The 25,076-nt window shown below is 37.5% G+C and overlaps 2 protein-coding genes across 2 annotated transcripts; one reads left to right on the top strand and one right to left on the bottom strand.

Moving 5' to 3' along the window:
- Positions 1-254: 254 nt before the first annotated feature.
- LOC144849950 (ubiquitin-conjugating enzyme E2 variant 2-like) lies at positions 255-2,803 on the bottom strand. The gene is made up of 4 exons (XM_078707089.1): positions 2,750-2,803; positions 1,912-2,054; positions 1,638-1,760; positions 255-1,181 (listed from the first exon to the last, which is right to left on the bottom strand). The coding sequence occupies exons 1-4, from the start codon at positions 2,769-2,771 to the stop codon at positions 1,041-1,043; spliced, it is 429 nt and encodes a 142-aa protein (XP_078563215.1). The 5' UTR covers positions 2,772-2,803; the 3' UTR covers positions 255-1,040.
- A 1,467-nt stretch (positions 2,804-4,270) lies between these two features.
- On the top strand, positions 4,271-25,028 carry LOC144849953 (uncharacterized). Its single transcript, XM_078707091.1, has 27 exons — positions 4,271-4,391; positions 4,665-5,067; positions 5,349-5,410; positions 5,681-5,916; positions 6,416-6,547; positions 7,036-7,185; positions 7,935-8,129; positions 8,505-8,625; positions 8,858-9,124; positions 9,669-9,855; positions 9,948-10,062; positions 10,492-10,590; positions 10,730-10,776; positions 11,875-11,952; positions 13,437-13,560; positions 13,688-13,815; positions 14,010-14,148; positions 14,436-14,621; positions 15,072-15,251; positions 15,667-15,806; positions 15,973-16,170; positions 16,554-16,680; positions 17,054-17,173; positions 22,024-22,147; positions 22,661-22,827; positions 23,107-23,179; positions 23,759-25,028. Exons 2-27 carry the CDS (start codon positions 4,667-4,669, stop codon positions 23,845-23,847), a joined length of 3,885 nt encoding a protein of 1,294 aa, XP_078563217.1. The 5' UTR covers positions 4,271-4,391; positions 4,665-4,666; the 3' UTR covers positions 23,848-25,028.
- Positions 25,029-25,076: the final 48 nt, after the last annotated feature.

Below are 25,076 nucleotides of genomic sequence, written 5' to 3'. Positions count from 1 at the left end.
AATTTAGTTTGCAATTCATTATATTTTATATTAGACGTTTTAAACCTGGTTGAAACTGGTGTTATCACCAGAGAACAATTTAAACTTGACAATATCTAGTAATATATATTAAAGCTATAAGTTCACCTGTTCTATCAAAATCAAAGAAAAACTTAAATTTTGTACCGAATAAATAATTGCTTTAATTAATATTTGGTATGTACCATGATAATTTTCTATGTTGATAAATTTGTTTCAAAGAACAACAAAGCCAATTTTAAAAGTGATTTTTAAAGTTTTATTTACTTATCTTTGACAAACACGGTTAACAATTTGATATAATAGCATGTTATTTTTTATATAAGTGTTTTTCTTATTATCATCTTCAAAATGGAATAAGTTTGTTTTGTACAGTACATTTCAGTTAAATCATACAGTGTATATTGCTTCCTGACAGCCACTAAATTTGGAATTAGTTTTTTGGAAAAAAAATGTCAATAATAATGCATTCCTATCGAATATTACTTGAGATTAATGCAAAAACAAAACAAATTTAGTAAAATGTATTGGTTTAATTTAATGAATATTCATATGTTGAAGATTGTCTTAATATCCTTGGTCATACTCAGAAAATGGATATTTTAAATATTAATGATCATGTCACATAATTCTAAACATTTTTTAACACCATATTTATCAATACTTTTAAATATTCATGAGGAAATCGAAAACTGTTGAATATTCATTGAATAATAATGACAGGTGAATTGCCCTGTAAAATGTCAACTACTGTCATTTTATGACCATGGAATCATTATGAATTGTTATTACTGGACAAACGTTTTCTACTAGTTTACACAACATTGTTATAAACCCACCTCAACTCCATTTTCATAAACAGGTCAAGTCATGACCTGACTTTTTCACATAATAGAATAAGCATAAGTATCAAAACAAGACCTATATTCAATCACACATTTTCAATGCAAATTCGTTTTTTTTTTAAACAGGTCTTTGCTTATATTTTTGATAGGATAATTAAGCAGGTACTAACAAACTAATCAGTAAGTTGAGCCTTCTGGTGGTTGAGCTAGTTTCACATTCTCTTTCAATAACATTAATCTCCTTAATTCACTTAAAACCGTCTTTAGTGTGTAATTACGTTGCCATTTGTCCAGTACACTGAATTTCTTGGTTTCGACCTGTAACAATATATCATATATATAGTAGTAATATTACAGTACTATTAAAGGGACACGTCCGAGAACAAAAGAGTGCTCTTAAATAATAATGGGTGGGTCTCCTATATAGGGGATGTAGTGTTAAAACATATATCACACCTTATTCGTTTCGTCCCCTGAATAGGAGGGTAATGCTGTACATATAAATGTTGTATTTATTTATTATTATGATTTTTAATCCATGGTTAAGATTGGCATGTAGAAGGTAATGTACATATTTTGTTTCACATTCTTCAACAAAATGTATTACAATAACTGTTCTTATAGGATTTTATGTAGTACAGTAACACCCTTTCTTTGAGAAACCCCTATTGCGTTGTCAACATATGTATTAAGCTAACCCCTAATCAGTGGACACCTTGTTTGGTCTACTGTATTGTGTCACATGCAGCAAAGGATGTATTTTTATCTACTTACTAATCCAGTGCTATTTACACAGTTAAGATTTATCCTGGTCAAAAATCGAACAATTGGAGGTTTATCTGGGTATTCCATGCCACAGTCCATACTCAAGCTGTACATTCTTCCATCAAACACTGACTGGAAATAAATAAAACAAGAAAAAGTAAGATTAGTAGTAGTTTAAAGTGCTATTGATACTTGGGCTAGTAGCGTATAAATCAAATTACTAGATATTTGATCAGAATCATAATAAACAATAAGTGATGACACTTTGAGGTAAACAACTCACTCTTGGTGGGCCAATAATCATGCCATTCCATCCGTGTAGGTGCAAGTCATCGTCAGATTGCAATCCCCAACTTATAGTGCCATCCCCTCCACCTTTTTGACCATCTTCTAATTCTTCCAAAAGTCTAAAATTACGAGGAACAACTAAAAAAAAACCATTAAAAAAATTGTAATAACAAAAATTATGACTTTCTCAGAGTTGTATGTACAAACTGTCATCGTCGTGTCCGCACCAACATAATTGTTAAATTTCTAATAATTTATAAGTACTGTTGTTGTATATGATGACTGTTGTCAGTACAGTGTCACTCTGTCATGCTCTATTTAGCCTAGTAGGCTAATCAAGAAGCGATTGTTTTTTTTTTGCCATTCCTATTGAATTTTATTTAATTATTATTTTAATCTAGGCCTAGGCCCTAGGTAGGCCTAACCTATAGAAAAAGAAGGGCTAATTAATGTCAATAATGGTCATGTGCATAATATAATAATCGGCGTTGATCATGTAGATTATATGAAATGTAGAACATTCCATTCTAGCCCAGTCAGATTATCGTAGGTAGGTCGTGAAAATCGTCGTGAATACTGAATAGACACCGCCCGTGCCGTGTGAATATTAAAACACGGAACACTCGACTACAATACACAGTACTTCCACCACTCTCTGAACTGCCGCGCCGGTAAATTTGTGGTTAAACAAACGTTTAATTATCATAAAAAAAAGAACTTTTTCAAAATTACACAGAACTGTGATTGTAGGAAAATATCTGATAAAGGGCATAACATCACGGAAAGTGTTTTCATTTTGAAGTTTATACATAAAATATAGATATTTAACAAACCTGTGATCGCGGATCCCGCCATGATGATGGATTATGTCGTTTCTCCGTATAAACTTTGACCTTTCAAAATAATAATTTCAAATAATTAATATTAATAGTATTTTAACACCTTTTTCGATAATTAAGTCATACAAGTAACAATATTACCGAAAAGGTCTATATTTCTATAGATTACAATATTGTATACTATTTTAGTTATATTCCTTCGAGAAATCATTATTTAAAATTAAGTTCGGGAACTCTTTATACTACGCCCTCTATTGTGTTAGTAATATTTCTTATACCAAAGATTGCTTATACCAAACTATCTTTGCTTATACCAGATACTTTATTCAGCTGATCATTAGAGACCCTCACAAAACTACAATTTGACGATAACATAAAAAAATTAAAAATTAAATTAAAATAAAAAGAATTTATAAAGGAAAAATAGAATCAAAAGGGAAATCAATTAAAATAATAGGGCCTACATATTAATTGAAGACTTGTATAGCATGGAGTAAAGAATAATAATTCTTTACTCCATGTGTATAGTAATAATCAATTAGGGTACCGTAAATCTTCTAATTGTAACCCTGGGTTAATATTTGTTGATTGTTTTTTAGGGTGGGTTACTATTAGAGTAGTGGGTTACTATAACTAATCTTAAATTAGGCACTTGAAAATAGTAACCCACCCCAACTTTTCCGGTAAGCAACGCATAGCAAAATAATAAAACAGTACCGTACGAATAAACAAATTTGTTTGAACTGTAGGCCTAACTTTATTTTATAAACTAAAAAATCCATGCATTTTCCTTATTTTTAAAATACGGCTGTCGTAAACGACCTGTCTTCATAATGTCATTTTGTCAATAGTTTTTATGACTCTAATAGTAACCCCCATGGGTTAGGGCCTACTATTAGAGTAGTGGGTTATTATTATAGATTGACTTATAAGGTGGGTTTTACTATTAGAAGGGGGTTACTATTACTAATTAGAGTGTGAATTACTATTAGAAGTATTGTATATGGTTAAGTAAGCCTTATTGAATCAGCAAGGAATATTGAATTAGTATTATAAAAAAGAAGAATTTGAAGGGAATTTACGATCGGAAATTTTAAAGGAATATACTGTTTTATTTGTTACATAGTATACCTTGGTATATCATCCGTTGTCTTTATTTTTTTTTTCGAATTTTAATACTTTAAATTGGAATATCCCATTTTTATCGCCCGAGTAGGCCTAAAAACAAAGGAGACTAAGGAGGAGTATAATAATGTCACCGGCCTTGTGTGAAAAATTCTTAATAACTGAACACCTAAACAAATTCTGAAACAAATACTAACGGCAAATGTTTATTTACCTAGGTATTCGATAAAAAGAAAAACAAAAATTGAAAGCGTAAATAAATTGTTGCTAAAATAATTGTAATACTGCGATGGAATGCCTTTCGGGCGCAAATATTTGATAAAACCGTGCATAATAATAAAAGAGGGCGCTGTTTGAATCTAAGGAACAAAACTAAGGACGCTTTGATCATGATGTTTTTAAAACTGTCAAACTGTTGTTAGGAAATGTTCCTATCGAATCAAATCTGAAAAGATAAACACATTGTTGTTGTTGTTTATTATTTTAAAATCTAAATTTTCGGTAGAATAAGGTAGGCTACCGGTTAAAAGGTAGTTAAAGGTTAGGATACCTAGAGGCCTAGTCTAGTAGTAGTAGGCCTCTAGGCCTAGTCTGGGCCTAGGCTAGGGCCTAGGCCTAGAGTCTGTGCTATAAACGGCGCAGTGGAGAAGGTTTAGAGTCGTCCTCCCCCGCCTGCGCTATTAGACTAGGCCTAGCATTTATTTATTAATATATGTCATCTGTCCGTTACTTATTTTCCTTTATTTGCTTATGTTTACTTTATCACCCTTTTTGTCTCTTTCAGAAATGAAAAATCAAGAATTATTTGAAAGTTTAAAGGATGTAAAAAATCCTGATGAAGAGGTTCAAGCGCTTGGTACTATCATCAACCACTTATCTAGCAATGCAGAAAAATGTGACATCACAATTGAGGACCTAGAGTTGCAGTGGTTACAACATGCTGGAGAGGATGCAGAAGACAACCCCTTTCCTGCCATTACTCCAGAGACTTTTTTGCCTGAACAGCACGATCTTAACCAATTCACGAGTTACGTATTTGAACGTCGATTTGGATGGTCCGAGTCAAGGAAGGAGGATACATGTCTTGATTTGCCGCCAAGCCCCAGGCCGACCACGGGAGCAAAAAACATTACAGAACGGATTGCTAAAGGAAAACTGAATGAATTTCTAGATGACATGATTAGATGGTAAGTTAAGTACAAGTTTAAATCATGGAATCTTTGGTTAGTAGCAAACTAAAAATATGTTTATTCTGATACTCTTAGTGAAAAGACTAAATCTTATAGTGATCTTTTTACAGTACTTAAGGACAATTACAGTACTTAAGCATATGAACAGCAAATTCATTCGAATCAGTGTCATTATTAGCACTCAGCTTATTTACATATTCATTAGATAAACTATTCTCTTTTAAGATTAGACTATTTTGTTTAATAATAACTACAATACAGTACTTTTGTTCTAACAGGTATATGTCACAGCAGTTGTCTGCGAACCTTCTTGAAAGTTTCATCTATTCCATATCACAATGTAAGTATTCAAACAGTAAGAAATACCTCTATTCAGTAAGAAGCTTATATAAATACAGTAACAATTATAAAGGGAACACCTTCAGGACCCCAAAAAGGGTTTTTTTAGTAGGTGTGTCTCCTAAATAGGGGTTAGCCATATTGTCAAAACATATATTTCCCCACCCTTTTTCGTTTCAAGGATGGTGTCCGGTGTCCTTAAGGAGGAGTTGTAATGTATGTTTGATATTTATTAATTTAAGTTTTTTTTTTCACATTCACCTTTTTATAGCTACTACAAAACCGGTGGTGCGTAACCAAACTGTCATGCACGTGATGGAATGGTTTAAGTTGCGTGCAGACACACCGGAGCTTCATGCAAACTTTGACCTCATCCGTCACCTCATCTTACTTGGTATCAAGGATATCTGGTCAGCGATTAGAAATGTTTGCGTCTCAAGAATATCGGCTGTTGTTGAGAAGTTCCAGATTTCAGAGTTGGAAGTGTTCTTTGGTGATTTAACTCAGGTAAGTTAAACACTCAGGTGGTGGCTGTTGCCAGAAATAAACAACTATCTTGGACCGTTACACACACTTGGTATTTTAAAAATGCACACAAGCCAAATATGGACACTTGAGCTCTAGTTTTAAATCCTTATCCAAGAAGAATTGCTCCACCATCAAAACTATGATCAAGGAGAGTTGTGTGAGTGAGTGGCCGAGCTGTTAAGACAATGGAATCGTAATTACGTAGCCATAACATCGACAAGGGTTCGAGGCTCACTCGCTCTATGGTTCCATCTGGCTCATGGCACTTTAAAGAACCTAGTACATCTTTTGAAACGTGTAGGGGATTACCCCAGTGTACTAGTACAATGTCACACACAGCCACTGTTCATAACTGTTCTCATTGGGCAATTGGAACTGTTTTAAAGGTGTTTACCACCTGTTGGTCCATCCTTCACTAATGAAGATCTTAGAAGTTGAATAATAATAATTAAAAAAAAATCAACTTCTTTTTAAACAGATTTGTGAAGCACCAGAAAGCACATGGCAAAATATAGAAGGCGCATTAATGGCTATAAACTCGACATTAAAACGCTTTCAGTGGATTGATACCCGACCATTGGAACAATCACCCTCAGCAAAATACATAAAGGTATGTTATTCAAAATGTCGAAAATCCTGATCATTTATTTGATAAAAGTTGGATAAGAATGTCTGTCCAATCTGTTGTTTCACACAACATATTACCATATATATACATTTGTACTAATAATGATTATAATTTTGATGGTGTGTGGAGATTACAATAAGACAAAATGGATGAACCTCTGGCTTTAAGTCTGAATCTGCTATACAGTATATGGAACCATAAGAGTTACTGAGTTTTAATGCTTGTAATTTTAAGATTTATCATTTGAAGTATGTACGACACTCTGGTCTATTTTGGAAGGGCTCCTTATAAATACCATATTATTATTATTTGAAAGGTAAAAATAAGCAGTTTCACCCCCTGTTCCATTCCCCCATCATAATATCCTGGAACTACCTCTGTCACCTGAGCAACATTTGTTGCTGGTGTTTATAGCAAATTTTTATGACAGAGCATCTGTATTCTTTTGTGTATTTTTTTTCCATTTTTAGTTTGGCCGTTCTCAGTTAAAACAACTGCCTGACTTCATCACATGTAAGATGCATTCTATTATTTATTCAATGTTAGCACATCCTCAACTCACTGTACGAGAGCAAGCTACCAAAGCTTTTGCTACTTATTTATATAGGTGTGAATTCAAGGTAAGGCAATTATTTTATGTTATTATGTAGTGTTTGTTAAGAAACACCTTTGTACATATATTTCATGTGATTAGGTACCATCGCTTGTACTAAATACAGTCGTCATATTAAGTGGACACCATCAGGACCCACCAAGGTGTCCCCTTAATAGGGGTGTGCCCGGGATATATGTTCACCATAGTGTAACAACATACAGTATTTCTCCTACTTCATTTTATCTAAAAGTTTCTCCTTAAAGACCAATTTACACAGACGAACAGTAACGGTAAGCGGAAAACCGCATATCTTGTCCCAAGTAAAATCTGTAACTGTCCTCAGCGGAAACCGCCCGTCAGCTCCACGCTTTGTATACAGTAGATGGTCATAAGGAATGACATAGATTCTGTATTTTTATTACCATTAACGCTCTTTATATGGGTGTCCCCTGAATCGAAGTTAGCGATCATAAAATTAAAACATATTATTTCCCTTTGTTTGTTTTATAAGTAAGTGTTTTCAATAGAGGTTTCCCAAAAGAGGTGTTCTACTGTATATAGAAATACTGTTGTTAGCTGCAGCATATGCCCTTTTTTCAGTGGCATAATGGCTGTTAGCACTCACTGGCTAAACCCAGGGGCCTCAGAGATTAAGGGACCCCAGAGTATGAGGAGTCCAATGCTAAAACCAGCATTGGAGGGCCCCTGTAGGAGTACTAAACCAGGGGCCTTTGCCCTGTGCGTTACACCACAGCTTTTTTATGTTGATTTTAGGAAGCACTGCAGTCTTTTAAAGAGGCTCTGTCCCACCTGTGTGACGGGACCGGTATAACTATGTCACTTGATATAGATGATGGTCATGTTCTCAGTCAGGGCCTACCTCACCATGCTGTGCTGTGTAAGCATTACAAGTTCCTGGACGCCTACAGTGCAGAAGGACTTCTAGGAGTCTGCATCAACCTTATAAAGGTAACGACACATTCTACAGGTATCTAGAACTATGATGTCATATGGTGGTATTATTGGCATAAGGTTGAGTTGGTTTACAAATTTGATCAATTCTAGGCCTAGGTGATTGATTCTGTGTGCATGTGAACATCATGAAAGAATAAAAAACGGAAAAATAACAAGAATTCATAATGTTGACTTCATTTGAGTAATTGATCACTGTGTATATTGTGCACTGTTATTTTGTATGTCTGTTTTTTTTCTTTATATGTCGGGGACCCCTATGGAAACAAGCTCTAGAGCTTACTGTATATGGTTATCCTCTCATCCTGTCCTGTATTTTTTATTTGATATATTAAGCAACAAATAAAAAACAAAATAATAATTGCTTTGTAGCACATGCCACCAGGCCATCTTCTACCCAGCTGGCCTCTGTATTTCTCCACATTTAACTTGTATCTAATGCATCCAGCATCTACAGTGAGGCAGGCAACAAGTGCAGTATTCAAATATCTAGGTAAGCACAGTAAAACGCCTTCTTCTTTCTCGCTATTAAAAGACTTTTCTGTAAACGTGGGGAAGTATATTTTTTAACACTACAGCCAACCCATATACTTTCTCAATGTTATCACCATAATTCTGAAGGTCTCCATTTTGATAGCACTTAATAATAAATCTGCAACAATGATTTGTAACTGGAAATTTACGAAGAGTGTCGTAAATGACATAGTTGCATTTTCTCCTTATAGTTGCCAAAGACAGCAATAATCCGAGCCTTCTAAAACTGGTCCTTCAAGGCCTGTGCACCGGTTGGTCAATAGATATACATCAGTTGACGGACACTGTACACTCGGGTGTACACGTCATCAACGTTCCATCCAAAGGGGCGGCAGAAAACGGCTCAGGGGATGTGAGTGTCAATGAAGCTTGTAAAAAAATGCCACTCAGTAGGCAGAGTAGCTCCCCTTCAAAATCAAGAACTATTAACATCACTGCTGTCTGTAATATGGATTTAGGTAAGTGAAGGTGGTTATGATAATTTGGTGGTCATCATGTCTATCCATAGCAGTTTTGCGCTCACTCCTCAAAACAACTCCCAAGACGGGTTACTACAGTATATGCTGTACTTTTTTGTTGTAAACAATAATAATAATATCCTGGATTTATAAAACACCTAATGTTGTTACTTCCTCTAAGCACTGTACATATTATTACCATTTTTTAAACCAAATACTCCCATAATGCAGCTAGTAATCAGCGCAAAGTTGTGTCTTGACCTTAGCAGGTATCCATTTGTACACATGGATGGAGAGAGACAAACATAAGTAAAGTGTCTTGCCTTAGCATACAAGCAATGTGCCGAGCATTAGATTTGAACTTACGATCTGCACCAGATGCCCTTACAAATTGGTTAGGAGAGTAAATAAATCTGCTATTGACAATCCTTAGCGATATACCTAAATAAAATAAATAATGATATAGATAATATATTGAAAATAGTTGATGCTGTAATTACTCAAGCATAACCAAATAGATATAAGTTTTAAAATGATGTTGTAGAACCCGGACAGCCACCTGATTCACTGCTGTCGAGGTCGTGGGAATGGCGAGAAGGAAGATTGTTCGCTTATGAGCTAATCATAAAGTTTCTCATCGTTAATCACATTCACTATCTGTTTCCGTCGTATGCTCTACCGCCCTCAAAGTTTGATGGAACGGCATCTACTGATGATGCAATGACACCAAGGTTAGTGTAGAAATTATATGTTTAAATATATTCAATGATGTAGTAGTTAAAAACTTTAAATGTTTTAAGCATCTTAATATGATTTGTTTCAGTCATCAGTCCTCCTTTGGCCAAGGCTTTAAAGTGAAAAAAAGTCTTAGTCATGGCGGTACCTCTTTGCAGCAGGCCTGGAAAGAACATGGAATCAACAGAACAAGGAATACTATGGTGGGGAATCTATCTCTGATCAAAACTAAAGCTCTGTCTACACTATCAAACTAGTTTGACAAAAAATCTGTGATGTTCCCAAATATGGTAGTGATATGACATCATCGTGTCCATACAGTATAGGCACAATACAACACATTCTTTTGTAACATAGAGTTTGATAGTGTAGACAGAGCTTAACTGTGTTAGAGGTTACTCAATGTGAACACAAGTATACAGTATATAACACATGAACAACATATTTTTTCGTTACATAAAGTTTGATAGTGTAGACAGAGCTTAACATATACAATTATAGCACAAATTTAATGTTGCTCAATATATATTTAAGTCCAATTTCATAATGCATTTCTACAGAGTTAAATACTCTGGTATATAAAAGTGCAACAAACCTCACTCATCTACTACCTTTCCTTTTTTTTCTCTCAGAGTCAAGACCAAGGGACTGAAACAATAGTTCCAGTGGAGGGAATAGCTACAATTATGTCAAAACCAACTGATGAAAAGAAGAAAGCTCTTACTGATCTGGTAAGTTGATGTCTTCATTGCCAATATACAGTCAAAACTTAGTGAAAGTTAGTGAAAAATATCTATGAAATAGTGGGAATGCCTTTGCATTTACAGTATGTTTGTATTCTTTTCACTGTGTTTGTTGCAATTCTTGCAGGTGTTTACAGAAACTGATCCTAAAAAGAAGACAATTTTTGAAAAGAGGTATTTATTGATTATCCTATGCGTTCTATTATTGCAATTATAGAAAATAGATACAGTGAGTAATATTGTTACTTATGCATCTCACAGGCCTTTATATTCACATGTGGCTATAAAGTAATTGAATTTATACTGCCTGTATCTGAACAGCCTTGAATTCCCAATGTACCTACAGTATTATATTTACTATTAGAGAGCTTTCAATTTGACCGACGAATCAAAACTAGGTCAGATCAATTGAAGTGCCATAAGTCGTTACCTGGATCTAGAAACCATCAAAACTGAGTTGGGGAGCAAGGAATCACGTCCCATTAGAATCACGTCCCATTATCCCTACATGCGCACAATGCATAAAAATGACGTAGTTTGGTCGTCACAAATTGAAAACTCCCTATCTCTTTTCTCCCAGCTTTAGTGTTGTTTTTTCCATGATATTTGCAACCCTACCGTAATGTTATGTTCCACCAGTGTTTGTTTTTCTGGCATGTTAATTTTCCTCCAGTTTTGTGAGAGTTTTTAGTAAAGTTTTCTTGACTTCTCTCAGAAATTTCACTGGGGAGTGGCCAAGTGAGTAAGTAAGTAGTAATTAATGGGGTACAACCAACGTTTAAAAAAAGAAAATTTACTTCTTGTAACAGCCTTTATGTCTTAGGTAACCCCCCCCCCCCCCACCCCCAAACCAATGCTACCTCCCCTAACCAATGCTACCTTCTATAGAAAACGCCATCCCCCCCCCCCCCCACCCACTAACCAACATTGCCTTACGTACTGTAATCAACGCTACCTCCCCTAACCAACGCTTATAGTACCTCCCCTAACCAACGCTATATTACCTCCCATAACCAACGCTATATTACCTCCCATAACCAATGCTAGTACCTCCCATAACCAACGCTAGTACCTCCCATAACCAACGCTAGTACCTCCCATAACTAACGCTAGTACCTCACATAACCAACATTCCATTACGTAACCAATGCTTCCTCATCATCTCTGTAACCCTCTCCTCAACTACCCCTTCCTAACATCTTTCTCCCCCTCCCCCATTTACCACCCCATATCAACACAAAACTGCTGACCATTATTAATCTTATGCTACAGCTTCAGACACAAACCAAGACTGTTAATATCCTTTCCCCGTGTTTTTGACATGCATGCATATAGGAAGATGTTGAAGAGGTACAGTGTATTAACCCCTTCTCTCAACAGATCAGTGTGATCATTGTAATGATATACATTAGTAAAGTGATGTTGTTGGCTCATTAATCTTTTCATTGTACTATGGATGTTGGTGCATTAATCATTAAGCTCTGACTACACTATCAACCTAGTTTGACAAAAAAGTGTAATGTGCTCATATATGGTAGTGATATGCCTAAATATGGTAGTGATAAGACATCATCATGTCCATATATGGGCACATCAAATGTTTTTTTCACATTAAGTTTGATAGACTATGTTCAGACATACAGTAGCATACAGTAGAACCACCTTCGGGACTCTTCATACAATTTTGACTGTTTTCCTAAAACCCTGTGGATATTGTTCTCAAGCTCATTACCAACCTTTAAATCATTATTTGGTTGAATGCTAACTAACACTGAAACTAAATAACAAAAATATACCATACTGTGTGTCTGAACAAAATATTCAACTTCATACAATCTCTCTTTTTCCTATTCAATCAATTTATTAGAATCTAACCATTTGTCATTATACTGTATGCATCATTGTATACATAGTCATGAAAGAGTATCATTACTTCTAATAATTCACTGCTTTATTATTACATCAAAAGAAATAGATCTATAAAATAAAGCTCTTACTGCAGTTTATATAGTTTTGTAATTTAGATATGAAATCATATTATTACTGTAGTTTGCCATTGTTTTATTGTGACATTTTCATTAGTAGTGCATAGTAACAAATACATTTCTATAGTTTTATTCTGATAATAGAACCCCCTCTATTTAGGGATAACTTTCTTTAAAGGGAAAGTGAAGTATTAAAATAATGTGTGACCTATAGAATATCTGTGTTATTAACTTGTAATTCTAACTATCTTTTTGTTATCTGTTGTATAACTACATGTATTGTTTACTATTTTTATTTATAGTGTTTTGATCATTCTAAGTTAGATATAGTTGTATTTTTGTGTATTCATCAAATAATTAATAGTATGTAGTACAGTTGTAGAAAGTTGTATCTAACATTAACAATGAGATTTGAGGTTTTTTACTCCGGAGGTAATTATAGAAAGTTTTTTAAGCTGGGTACTCAAATGAGACATATAAATCAGGATTGTGGGACTTATTCAATCAGAGTTCTGTACTTATTTGAGCAGAGAATTTATTTGAGCAGTGAAACTTATTTAAATGGGACATATAAAGCATGATTGGAGAACTTACTTAAAAGTGGCACTTATTCAGAGTTCTGTACTTATTTGAGCTTTGACCTTATTCAAGTAGGAGCTTACTTGCATTTTTTACAGGCCATGGAAAGCTGTACTGTGTTTTAAACACCCACATAAGTAGACCTCTGCCTAGGCTTTCTACCCATATTCGCTTCTTCTAAGCAGGCATATCCAAGTTTATCTGGATTTTCTTTTTAATAATTTCACTGCCTCATTAAAAATTCGTTTTTGATTGATTTTTTTTAACCAGAGCACAGACGTTAGCTGAAGGGAGCGCATTTAATTCAGCAGACTTTGAGAAATTCTCAAGTTGGTCGGCTCCGTCTTCGTTGCTTACACAGACACTTTCTATGGACACCGATTCTTCTACCAAGGCAAGTACAAAATCAACGGTTAATAATTTTCAGTCATACTCAAAGATCTTTACTGTATATCTATTTTGCTGGTGTAGATATACTAATTTATTAATATTCATTTTTATTTAATTCATTTGTTTACTAGTCTGATGACGCGAAGCTGTCTACTGACGTGTGGTCTGTGAAGGATCCGATTGGAAACCTGACGGATCTAGTTGCCAACGTTGACATCCCTGATGATGTCATCTTGCTCAAATCCTGCTTCACTGCAGCGTAAGTGTCAGGTTACCATATATGAACTTATGGTTCATAGGTCAAAGAACAAACACCATGTCTAGGAATCACATGTTAAACAATCTTGTAATACAAAATCATGCAGAGTATGTCAGTAGTGGTCAAATGTTTGTATTTCTTATTTATGAATGAAATGTATTTTGACAAATTGAGTTATTTGTGTTATTCTATAGTGATCCTGATGTAGGCCAACCTGAGTGGTTAAAGCATGTACACCTGGAGGAGTTCTCTGCCATCTTGAAACAGATGTTAATGCAGACCATTCACTGCTTAGCAAACACCAGATGGGAGTTAAGACGTATGGGAGAACAGGTTAGTGATGCCAACACTCAAAGCTCTGTCTACACTATCAAACTGGTTTGACAAAAAATGTGTCCAAATATGGTAGTGATATGTTGTCATCGTTTCCATATATGGGCACATCATATTTTTTTGTCGTCACATAAAATTGTAGACAGACCTTTAGATAAATTTTGGATTGATCGTAAATTTCAGAATTGTTTTTTTTGCGCCAATCTTTTTTACTTATTGCCATGTTAGTGAAATAGTAACGTTCATGTCAAAAAGATAGATTAAAAACCTTTGTTTTGTATTCACAGACGCTACCTTTGATAACCGAGTGCATCAGATGGTATGACATGAATATTTTAAAACAGCTATGGGATATGTGGTTTACATGCAAGGCTACCTTGATAGGCTATGGCATGGGCCTAGCTTTGAAGTACTCCATTCATCATGCTGTTAGGTTGATATTCTTCCTTGAGCAACCACCAGCGTCATGGAAGGTAAGTTTTTATTTTATTACCTGGATTTGTATTGTTTTTGCAATCTGCATTTTTAATAGTTTTTAATAACAGAATTGTAACAGTATTTTAACATAGGCCTATAAATAGTATTTTAACATTTCCTTTTGCAATTCGATGTATTTTTCTTTGTTGTTTTATTGTCTTGATTATGCCAAGCAAAATGAATTTCCATTTTAAAGTGGACGAATAAAATTTCTTGAATCTACAATGTAACAAAACTTTGAATTAAATATGAATTTAAAATGTAGAATATTACATCATAAAATCACAAAATGAATTCTTCAATGATAATAATAATGCCATGCCTACAAAAGCTTAATTTAATTAGGCTTTTGTAGGCACATTAATAATTATACCTCTTCACATTACCCAATAAAAGCTGAGGTTGTTCGAGTCTGCTCAACTCTCAATGTGTTTTATATTTCACAGAATCCTGAGATGTGTCGATACATCGCATCATCCATTGTTGACGTGACACAGCAGGGTTTGTCCATGTGGAGTGAGAATGCACTGCAGCTTCTGTCCCGTCCAATCACAGACAAGCTATCAGTAATCGCCATGGAGATACTTATTCTGAAACAGAGTTACTTCCCACACATTCCTACTAAGGTGGGTATCTGTCTTGGCAAAGCTAAAAGCACACTGTAGACTAGTATTAGATTTATAAGTATCCTTACCATTTGATTGGTTGATTACGTATCACATGATGTTAACTATTCCTTACAAGTAAGAAGTACATTGCATGATCAGGAGGTGGTACATTTCACATTTTAAATGTGTGCCGTTTATAATGAATAGTTAATGTTTATTTAATAAATCACGAGTCAATCTTTCAACTCTAGAATATTCTCACCATTCAACTCATAAACAGTCATTATTTGTATAATATTCTCGATCTAATGCGTCAAACTGCAACTCTAGTTGATCAGTATTATATGCGACACAATTCTTGATAAACCATTTCATTTAGTTAGGGCCTAATGGTTTTAAATATTTACTAAATGTTTGCTAATTTTGTCAACAGAAATCCGAGGAGGAGATGTGCATTGTAAGAAAACTACAGCATCTCTTTGTATGGGCTCATCCTGATCATAGTTTAACAAAAACGTTGAATACATTAAGTCCAAAGAAATCATTTCAAACAGTAACAGATGGGTTTCTCTGGTAAGATGTTGAGAGTGATGTTAGTGATACTAAACCCCTTTTCACATTAAATTAAAACCCTTTTTATATTGTACATTGTGTTCAGAATTTTTTTTCTCTCTGGTTCAAACGTGAAGTAGGATCTCGCTTTTATTATATAGTAATATTTGTTGTCGTTTGATTACAGTTGTTGTATCAAAGAGTCCTCATCTGAATCCTACCCTCTGCAAATGGAGAAGTATCTTTTCACTGAGATACATTGTCTGCTTCCCCTGTATATGAGGACTTGCAGCATACCTCTTGCCAGCCAGACACTGCCACTGTTGCTTGGGCTAGCAGGCTACTATAGTGAAGATATGAGCATGTGTAAGGCTCTTCTAGACAGGTTCGTCTCAGCTATTGCACAATTTGCATATATCGTACTATAGCGTTGGCCAATCTATGCATTTTTAAAAGTAATTTAAATTCTGTAAATTTTAGCTTGTGATAAGAACTTACAATTATATACTAACATGCAATGGCCATCTGTATTTTAAGTAATGGATTTTGATCTTCTTTACCATAGTTTGTGATATTTATTACAGTGTACCTTTGCATATTGTTGCTTGATTTTCTCCAAAATTTCAATATGATGGTGCTGTAACAATACCATATACAACTTATTTTGTTATTGATTGTCAGAAAAATTCTCTTCTTAACAAAGACAAAAATCTAGTTATATATTTAATGTTGATTATATATTATTTATATTATTATTTCTCCCATCAGTTGTTTGTCCGTTGTAATAATTATGGAAGATTGGCTTCATAGACAATGTTTGACAGAGACCCCACCAGAGCTAGCTTCTTGGTTCCATATGGCTCTTAGCGAAATCATAGACATTGTTCAGTTAAAGGTTAGTACAACACAAGACATTTATTTACAATATGACATATTCTATCATTTTTATTTTATGTCTTTAGGCACATGTGGCCAAGGATTACCAATAGTAAATTGATCACTGTCCTATCACCAGATCAGATAGGTGATAATCCCCCTGATATTTTGTGAACCAGTTCACCGGGGTAACCCTCTACTTGTCTCGAATGATGAACGCCCACAGTTAAATGGGTTTCAGATAGAATGTAGTGACATGAGCGAAAAAATACACTACATTAGACAAATTTGACATGCATTTTACAAGACTGAACAAGCAAGTTTATATAATCTGTATAATTTTGATCTCTGAAACAACAGTACTAATATGATTGTTTTATCTTTCGTTGTAGACATTGGAATTGTCACTTTTAAGACAAGTTTTGGATTTGTACATTAAAATCTGCAGCTTTGTTGACGGTAATGATAATATCAATAAACTCTTCTCAGTTATCACAGCTAGGTTGGAAGTGGTAAGTATTTAGTGTTGTATATCATAAGAGAGAGACTGTTTAGTAAGTTTTTTAGTGGCTTCCCCAGTGTGCTGGTACATCATATTAAGCCCTCTACAAACATTCCACTCAGCACAACAGGGGATCGTCTGCTCTTCTGGGAGACAATCCTTCACTCTCTGGGAGACAATCCCCTACTCTCTGGGAGACAATCCTTCACTCTCTGGGAGACAATCCCCTACTCTCTGGGAGACAATCCCCTACTCTCTGGGAGACAATCCCCTACTCTCTGGGAAACAATCCCCTACTCTCTGGGAGACAATCCTTCACTCTCTGGGAGACAATCCCCTACTCTCTGGGAGACAATCCCCTACTGTCTGGGAGACAATCCCCTACTGTCTGGGAGACAATCCTCCACTCTCTGGGAGACAATCCCCCACTCTCTGGGAGACAATCCCCTACTCTCTGGGAGACAATCCCCTACTGTCTGGGAGACAATCCTCCACTCTCTGGGAGACAATCCCCTACTGTCTGGTGGAGACAATCCCCTACTCTCTGGGAAACAATCCCCTACTCTCTGGTGGAGACAATCCGCCACTCTCTGGGAGACAATCCCCTACTCTCTGGGAGACAATCCCCTACTCTCTGGTGGAGACAATCCCCTACTCTCTGGGAGACAATCCCCTACTCTCTGGGAAACAATCCCCTACTCTCTGGTTGAGACAATCCCCTACTCTCTGGGAAACAATCCCCTACTCTCTGGTGGAGACAATCCCCTACTCTCTGGGAAACAATCCCCTACTCTCTGGTGGAGACAATCCCCTACTCTCTGGGAGACAATCCCCTACTCTCTGGGAAACAATCCCCTACTCTCTGGTGGAGACAATCCCCTACTCTCTGGGAGACAATCCCCTACTCTCTGGGAAACAATCCCCTACTCTCTGGTGGAGACAATCCCCTACTCTCTGGGAAACAATCCCCTACTCTCTGGTGGAGACAATCCCCTACTCTCTGGGAGACAATCCCCTACTCTCTGGGAAACAATCCCCTACTCTCTGGTGGAGACAATCCCCTACTCTCTGGGAGACAATCCCCTACTCTCTGGGAAACAATCCCCTACTCTCTGGGAAACAATCCCCTACTCTCTGGTGGAGACAATCCCCTACTCTCTGGGAGACAATCCCCTACTCTCTGGGAAACAATCCCCTACTCTCTGGTGGAGACAATCCCCTACTCTCTGGGAGACAATCCCCTACTCTCTGGGAAACAATCCCCTACTCTCTGGGAAACAATCCCCTACTCTCTGGTGGAGACAATCCCCTACTCTCTGGGAAACAATCCCCTACTCTCTGGTGGAGACAATCCCCTACTCTCTGGGAGACAATCCCCTACTCTCTGGGAAACAATCCCCTACTCTCTGGTGGAGACAATCCCCTACTCTCTGGGAAACAATCCCCTACTCTCTGGTGGAGACAATCCCCTACTCTCTGGGAGACAATCCCCTACTCTCTGGGAAACAATCCCCTACTCTCTGGTGGAGACAATCCCCTACTCTCTGAAAAACAATCCCCTACTCTCTGGTGGAGACAATCCCCTACTCTCTGGGAGACAATCCCCTACTCTCTGGGAAACAATCCCCTACTCTCTGGGAGACAATCCCCTACTCTCTGGGAGACAATCCCCTACTCTCTGGGAAACAATCCCCTACTGTCTGGGAGACAATCCCCTACTCTCTGGGAAACAATCCCCTACTGTCTGGGAGACAATCCCCTACTCTCTGGGAAACAATCTCCTACTCTCTGGGAGACAATCCCCTACTCTCTGGTGGAGACAATCCTTCACTCTCTGGGAGACAATCCCCTACTCTCTGGGAAACAATCCCCTACTCTCTGGTGGAGACAATCCCCTACTCTCTGGTGGAGACAATCCCCTACTCTCTGGGAGACAATCCCCTACTCTCTGGGAAACAATCCCCTACTCTCTGGGAAACAATCCCCTACTCTCTGGGAGACAATCCCCTACTCTCTGGGAAACAATCCCCTACTCTCTGGGAAACAATCCCCTACTCTCTGGGAAACAATCCCCTACTCTCTGGGAAACAATCCCCTACTCTCTGGGAAACAATCCCCTACTCTCTGGGAAACAATCCCCTACTCTCTGGGAGACAATCCCCTACTCTCTGGGAAACAATCCCCTACTCTCTGGGAGACAATCCCCTACTCTCTGGGAAACAATCCCCTACTCTCTGGGAGACAATCCCCTACTCTCTGGGAAACAATCCCCTACTCTCTGGGAAACAATCCCCTACTCTCTGGGAGACAATCCCCTACTCTCTGGGAAACAATCCCCTACTCTCTGGTGGAGACAATCCCCTACTCTCTGGGAGACAATCCCCTACTCTCTGGGAAACAATCCCCTACTCTCTGGTGGAGACAATCCCCTACTCTCTGGGAAACAATCCCCTACTCTCTGGTGGAGACAATCCCCTACTCTCTGGGAAACAATCCCCTACTCTCTGGTGGAGACAATCCCCTACTCTCTGGGAGACAATCCCCTACTCTCTGGGAAACAATCCCCTACTCTCTGGTGGAGACAATCCCCTACTCTCTGGGAAACAATCCCCTACTCTCTGGTGGAGACAATCCCCTACTCTCTGGGAGACAATCCCCTACTCTCTGGGAAACAATCCCCTACTCTCTGGTGGAGACAATCCCCTACTCTCTGAAAAACAATCCCCTACTCTCTGGTGGAGACAATCCCCTACTCTCTGGGAGACAATCCCCTACTCTCTGGGAAACAATCCCCTACTCTCTGGGAGACAATCCCCTACTCTCTGGGAGACAATCCCCTACTCTCTGGGAAACAATCCCCTACTGTCTGGGAGACAATCCCCTACTCTCTGGGAAACAATCCCCTACTGTCTGGGAGACAATCCCCTACTCTCTGGGAAACAATCTCCTACTCTCTGGGAGACAATCCCCTACTCTCTGGTGGAGACAATCCTTCACTCTCTGGGAGACAATCCCCTACTCTCTGGGAAACAATCCCCTACTCTCTGGGAAACAATCCCCTACTCTCTGGTGGAGACAATCCCCTACTCTCTGGTGGAGACAATCCCCTACTCTCTGGGAGACAATCCCCTACTCTCTGGGAAACAATCCCCTACTCTCTGGGAAACAATCCCCTACTCTCTGGTGGAGACAATCCCCTACTCTCTGGGAGACAATCCCCTACTCTCTGGGAAACAATCCCCTACTCTCTGGTGGAGACAATCCCCTACTCTCTGGGAGACAATCCCCTACTCTCTGGGAAACAATCCCCTACTCTCTGGTGGAGACAATCCCCTACTCTCTGGGAAACAATCCCCTACTCTCTGGTGGAAACAATCCCCTACTCTCTGGGAAACAATCCCCTACTCTCTGGTGGAGACAATCCCCTACTCTCTGGGAAACAATCCCCTACTCTCTGGTGGAAACAATCCCCTACTCTCTGGGAAACAATCCCCTACTCTCTGGTGGAGACAATCCCCTACTCTCTGGGAAACAATCCCCTACTCTCTGGTGGAGACAATCCCCTACTCTCTGGGAGACAATCCCCTACTCTCTGGGAAACAATCCCCTACTCTCTGGTGGAGACAATCCCCTACTCTCTGGGAAACAATCCCCTACTCTCTGGTGGAGACAATCCCCTACTCTCTGGGAGACAATCCCCTACTCTCTGGGAAACAATCCCCTACTCTCTGGTGGAGACAATCCCCTACTCTCTGAAAAACAATCCCCTACTCTCTGGTGGAGACAATCCCCTACTCTCTGGGAGACAATCCCCTACTCTCTGGGAAACAATCCCCTACTCTCTGGGAGACAATCCCCTACTCTCTGGGAGACAATCCCCTACTCTCTGGGAAACAATCCCCTACTGTCTGGGAGACAATCCCCTACTCTCTGGGAAACAATCCCCTACTGTCTGGGAGACAATCCCCTACTCTCTGGGAAACAATCTCCTACTCTCTGGGAGACAATCCCCTACTCTCTGGTGGAGACAATCCTTCACTCTCTGGGAGACAATCCCCTACTCTCTGGGAAACAATCCCCTACTCTCTGGGAAACAATCCCCTACTCTCTGGTGGAGACAATCCCCTACTCTCTGGGAGACAATCCCCTACTCTCTGGGAAACAATCCCCTACTCTCTGGTGGAGACAATCCCCTACTCTCTGGGAGACAATCCCCTACTCTCTGGGAAACAATCCCCTACTCTCTGGGAAACAATCCCCTACTCTCTGGGAGACAATCCCCTACTCTCTGGTGGAAACAATCCCCTACTTTCTGGGAGACAATCCCCTACTCTCTGGTGGAAACAATCCCCTACTCTCTGGGAGACAATCCCCTACTCTCTGGTGGAAACAATCCCCTACTTTCTGGGAGACAATCCCCTACTCTCTGGGAAACAATCCCCTACTCTCTGGGAGACAATCCCCTACTCTCTGGTGGAGACAATCCCCTACTCTCTGGGAGACAATCCCCTACTCTCTGGGAAACAATCCCCTACTCTCTGGTGGAGACAATCCCCTACTCTCTGGGAGACAATCCCTCTGGGAGACAATCCCCTACTCTCTGGGAAACAATCCCCTACTCTCTGGGAGACAATCCCCTACTCTCTGGTGGAGACAATCCCCTACTCTCTGGGAGACAATCCCCTACTCTCTGGTGGAGACAATCCTCTATTTAAATAGTTTACTGTATCACGTTTTTAAATGTGCACCGTATAGTATTTACACAGGACCAACAGCTTCACGTCAATCTGAAGGAACGTTTAATCGTCACTGTCAAAAGTTCAGCAAATGACCCTTGCTGACTGCTAATTGTTCTTTCAGTTGATATCTTTAGGAGGAACATTGACTGAAGAGGATGAGTTTGACTTTGCGTTCATGTCTAATGACATCCCAATAAGTCCAGTTGTAGAAGATCATAGCTCAGATGGAGATGAAAGTGATTCGGGTAAAACATCTTTTTTCTTCTTTTGTTTCAATCAATCGATCATTTATATAGCGCCAATTCTATAAAGATGACCAAAGGCACATTGGATCCTGAACAGAAATTGGCTAAATAAATGAGTTTTTGAATTAATCGATCAAAAGTGTGCGAAAGTTAAAGGTCGTTCCAAAGAGAGTATGCAACAGAAGAAAACGTGCATCCACTGTAGATCTAAAACTATGTCTACACTATCAAACTTAATGTGACAACAAAATGTGATGTGCCCATATATGGACATGATGATGTCATATCACTACCATATTTTGGAAGATCACTACCATATTTGGGCACGTCAAACTTTTGTCAAACTACAGTAGTTTGATAGTGTAGACAGAGCTTTAAAATAGTGAACATTGTTTGTGCAGTGCCTATTTGTATTTGGCACAAAATAGCTAGTTTTTAGAATGCCAAATTATGGCTTTAAGTATTAAATTTCCAGATTCGAGAGAGATGAATATATTTATTTTATCTTTGTAGTGGATGACATGGTTCCTGAGTCTCTAGCCCTCAATTCTAGCACCAGTGGCACACATACACCCCATCTGTCCACCAGTGACCATGAGATGCGAGCCTTGACTCCAACAGCTGTGGGTGATGAGGAGGATTCAGGCTCAGAATGGGACAGTTGGGAGGAAGAAGAGGAGGTAATACTATTTTTTATTTAATAATTTGTCTATAAGGCAGTATGCTACTATGTATTTTGCTACTGTGTTATATAATACCCAACTTCACACATGTTGAATCCAAAAATAACCTGGAATATTTTGTGAGATATTTTCTTTTCATACAATATTACATACAGCATGTTAAGGCCAACTCGGACAGCGTTGTGTTCAAAATTCTAACCTAAAAACTATGCTGTCTGAGTTGGCTTTTAAACATCTTAAAGTTAATATTAAACTATGGAATGCTTCTTTTTAAAGGACCAGTCGGCCCTATCGTCGGTTTTCACAGAATTCTTGCACAAATTGAAGTCAAATTTTGATAATCCAATCTGTAAGTAGCTGCAATATCACCAACGTGGTTTATATGCAAGGGTTTTTGTTGTATAAAACTAGGTCCTTGTGTGTTAAAAATCTGTGAACATCTATTAAACAGTAGAACATCTAATAAGGACACCTTTAGGACAAAACAAGGTGGCCCTGATTAGAGGTTGTTTGTAGTCTATTACCCCTTGTTTGTTTCATGAGAATGTGCCCCTTAATATAATGAGTATGTCCCTTTAATAGGTGTCTCCCAAACGTACTGTATTTGTTTTATGCTGTACCAGTATTGATACTTCCCTGGGAATTAGATGTGTTTAATCCTGCCAGAGGTATATATTAGTAACACAAAAAGAATCACAAACAATAATAGGCAATTATAAACACTAAACAATCCGACTTCCTGCCCATATATGTTATGTGACCCTTTAGAGCTGTGTCATGTTTGTACTTTTCACTTGATGAGTGTGTTAGCTCTACTAGTGAATAATAAAGTAGTATGAAGTAACCCAAGGTTTATGTTTATTTTTGATATAGATGTATTATTGTTAAGAAGATATTTTTAATTTTAGTTCTTTGTATTATATTTCAGCAAATGAAGATCACAGTGTTTTTCATGACAAACTTTTAAAAGCAACAGAAAAAGAAAAACAACTGATAAACAGTCTTCTAGACCAATGAAGAAAATTGGAAAATCTTATTTTATTTGTCATTTGTAAATTAAAGAAATAGTTTGTAAACTGATGTGTGCTATTGCCTGTCGAAGAAAGACATTTGTGGTTTTTAAAATAGTAATTATATATATACAGTACAGTATGTTTATTCAAAATGACAAAGTTTAAAAAATATAATTTATATACTTCTGTGTTTACTTAAAAAGGGACTTATTTTATAAACAAGTTAATTTTAATTTATTAGCAACTGTACATTATCTAAAATATTAGATTTTTTGAAACATTATTGATAAATAAAAACCATATACATCCAGATCTAGGCCTAAGGCTACAAGAAAACAGATTTGACTGGCAGAGGTAATATGAGTTTCTGGACATCAGTGGGTAGCCTGCAATTTGTGATGACCTGAAACCTATGTATGTTGGTAGTTTGTTGTCACTAGAATCAGCCAAAACTGTATCAAATTTTTCCACATTTTAAAATTGATGTTAACTAGGTAATGGGTCATCACAAATTGAAGGCTCCTTATTTCTTCCAAGCCTGCTGGGATGAATTTGTTCATAAATTTGTGAACATCTTTGTTAAATTACAGTACGTCTGTAAGTGTAACAATAAGAATGAGAATACCTCCCGATTCATGATGACTAACAGTACATTTCAATGGAGGGGATTGGCCGATAGGAAATAGTATAGTTTATGAATCCAATCACATTCAATGTGTTGACATTAATTAGTTCTCACTCTGTTAGGCCTCCAGTAGTTTTTTATATATTAGTTTCAATATGATTGTACAGTACTGCAATCTCTATTTTTGTGAGATAAAGGCTTAATTCTTTTTTCAAATGTTTTCATTTGTGCAATATTATAGTAATAATGAATATTTGTACTGTACTGAAATAAGATTTAATCTATCAACAAGTATAGTACTACAGACTAGAAATTTATTTTTAAGGAATTATTCTAATGATACCAACTTGAGATAGTTTGTTGGATATACTGATAAAAATCTCACAACTTCAGTTATAATTTTATGATTATTTTTAAATGTAACTGCAGTGTGTTTGTGTGTATTGGTGTGTATTACTTGCATTGTGAACTGTAACTATGATGGTTATATTGATAACTATAGTTTGTATATTGTTATTTATTTTAAAGTTAGATTAAGGAATACAGTATTTAAAACCCGATTCCAGTTGTCTTTATTGATTGATTTGAACAAAATAGGTTCTTTAATT

The sequence above is a fragment of the Antedon bifida genome, chromosome 8 (genome assembly GCF_963402885.1).
Source record: "Antedon bifida chromosome 8, ecAntBifi1.1, whole genome shotgun sequence".
NCBI classification, from domain to species: Eukaryota; Metazoa; Echinodermata; class Crinoidea; order Comatulida; family Antedonidae; genus Antedon; species Antedon bifida.
This window is presented reverse-complemented; position numbering and strand designations above follow the sequence as displayed.